This window comes from Eimeria mitis, genomic scaffold (assembly GCF_000499745.2).
Source record: "Eimeria mitis Houghton genomic scaffold, Emh_scaff2373, whole genome shotgun sequence".
NCBI lineage: Eukaryota > Apicomplexa > Conoidasida > Eucoccidiorida > Eimeriidae > Eimeria > Eimeria mitis.
The window spans coordinates 3067-3803 of NW_013570709.1; the positions used below are offsets into that span (position 1 = coordinate 3067).

Below are 737 nucleotides of genomic sequence, written 5' to 3' on the forward strand. Positions count from 1 at the left end.
AAGCAGTAGCACCTGCGCGCGATGCTGCTGCTGCCACTGAGGAGCCTCAAGCTGCAGAATCAGCAGCAGCATTAACAGCAGCAGCAACACCGACAGCAGCAGATGCAGCAGCAGCAGCAACAGCAGCATCGACAGCAGCAGATGCAGCAGCAGCAGCAGATGCAGCAGCAGCAGCAGATGCAGCAGCAGCAGCAGCAGATGGAGAAGCAGCTGGGGATGTTGAGCCTGTGGCACCGTATAGCAGCAGCGTGCGCAGGGAGCTGCAGCAGATGACTGCAACTGGAAGCAGCAACAGCAGCAGCAGCAGCAGCAGCAACAGCAGCAGCAGCAGCAACAGCAGCAGCAGCAGCAACAACAATGACACCAACAGAGCCGACGGAATCCTTGGCCCTTCATCCAGCGACATTGATTGCGTTGCTTCCAAATCAATTGAGCAGCAGCAGCAGCAGCAGCAGCAGCAGGAGCAGCAACAGCAGCAGCTGCTGCAGGAGCAGCAGCAGCAGCAGCAACAACAACAACAGCAACAGCAAGTGGGAGAGCAGGCACAGCAGCAGCCGATGGCGCAGCAGCAGCAGGACCTGCAGCAACGTGGAGATGAGCTGCAACAGGAGCAGCTGCTGCAAACGCTGCAGCAAGAGCAGCAGCAGCAGCAGCAGCAGCAGCAGCAGCAGCAGCAGCAGCAGCAGCAGCGGATGTTGGAGTTCAAAGGAGAGACTCCATGCCACCGCCTCTCGGGA

The 737-nt window shown here is 59.3% G+C and overlaps 1 protein-coding gene across 1 annotated transcript in view; it reads left to right on the plus strand.

Annotated features, from left to right (window-relative positions):
- The window catches only part of EMH_0052760 (uncharacterized protein), a gene marked incomplete at both ends in the record, with an annotated part of 5008 nt that overhangs the window by 2950 nt on the left and 1321 nt on the right, over positions 1–737 (plus strand). The window contains one exon of the mRNA XM_013496911.1: positions 45–735. Within this exon, the coding sequence (XP_013352365.1) occupies positions 45–735 (691 nt within the window). The remainder of the gene's footprint in view (positions 1–44; positions 736–737) is intronic.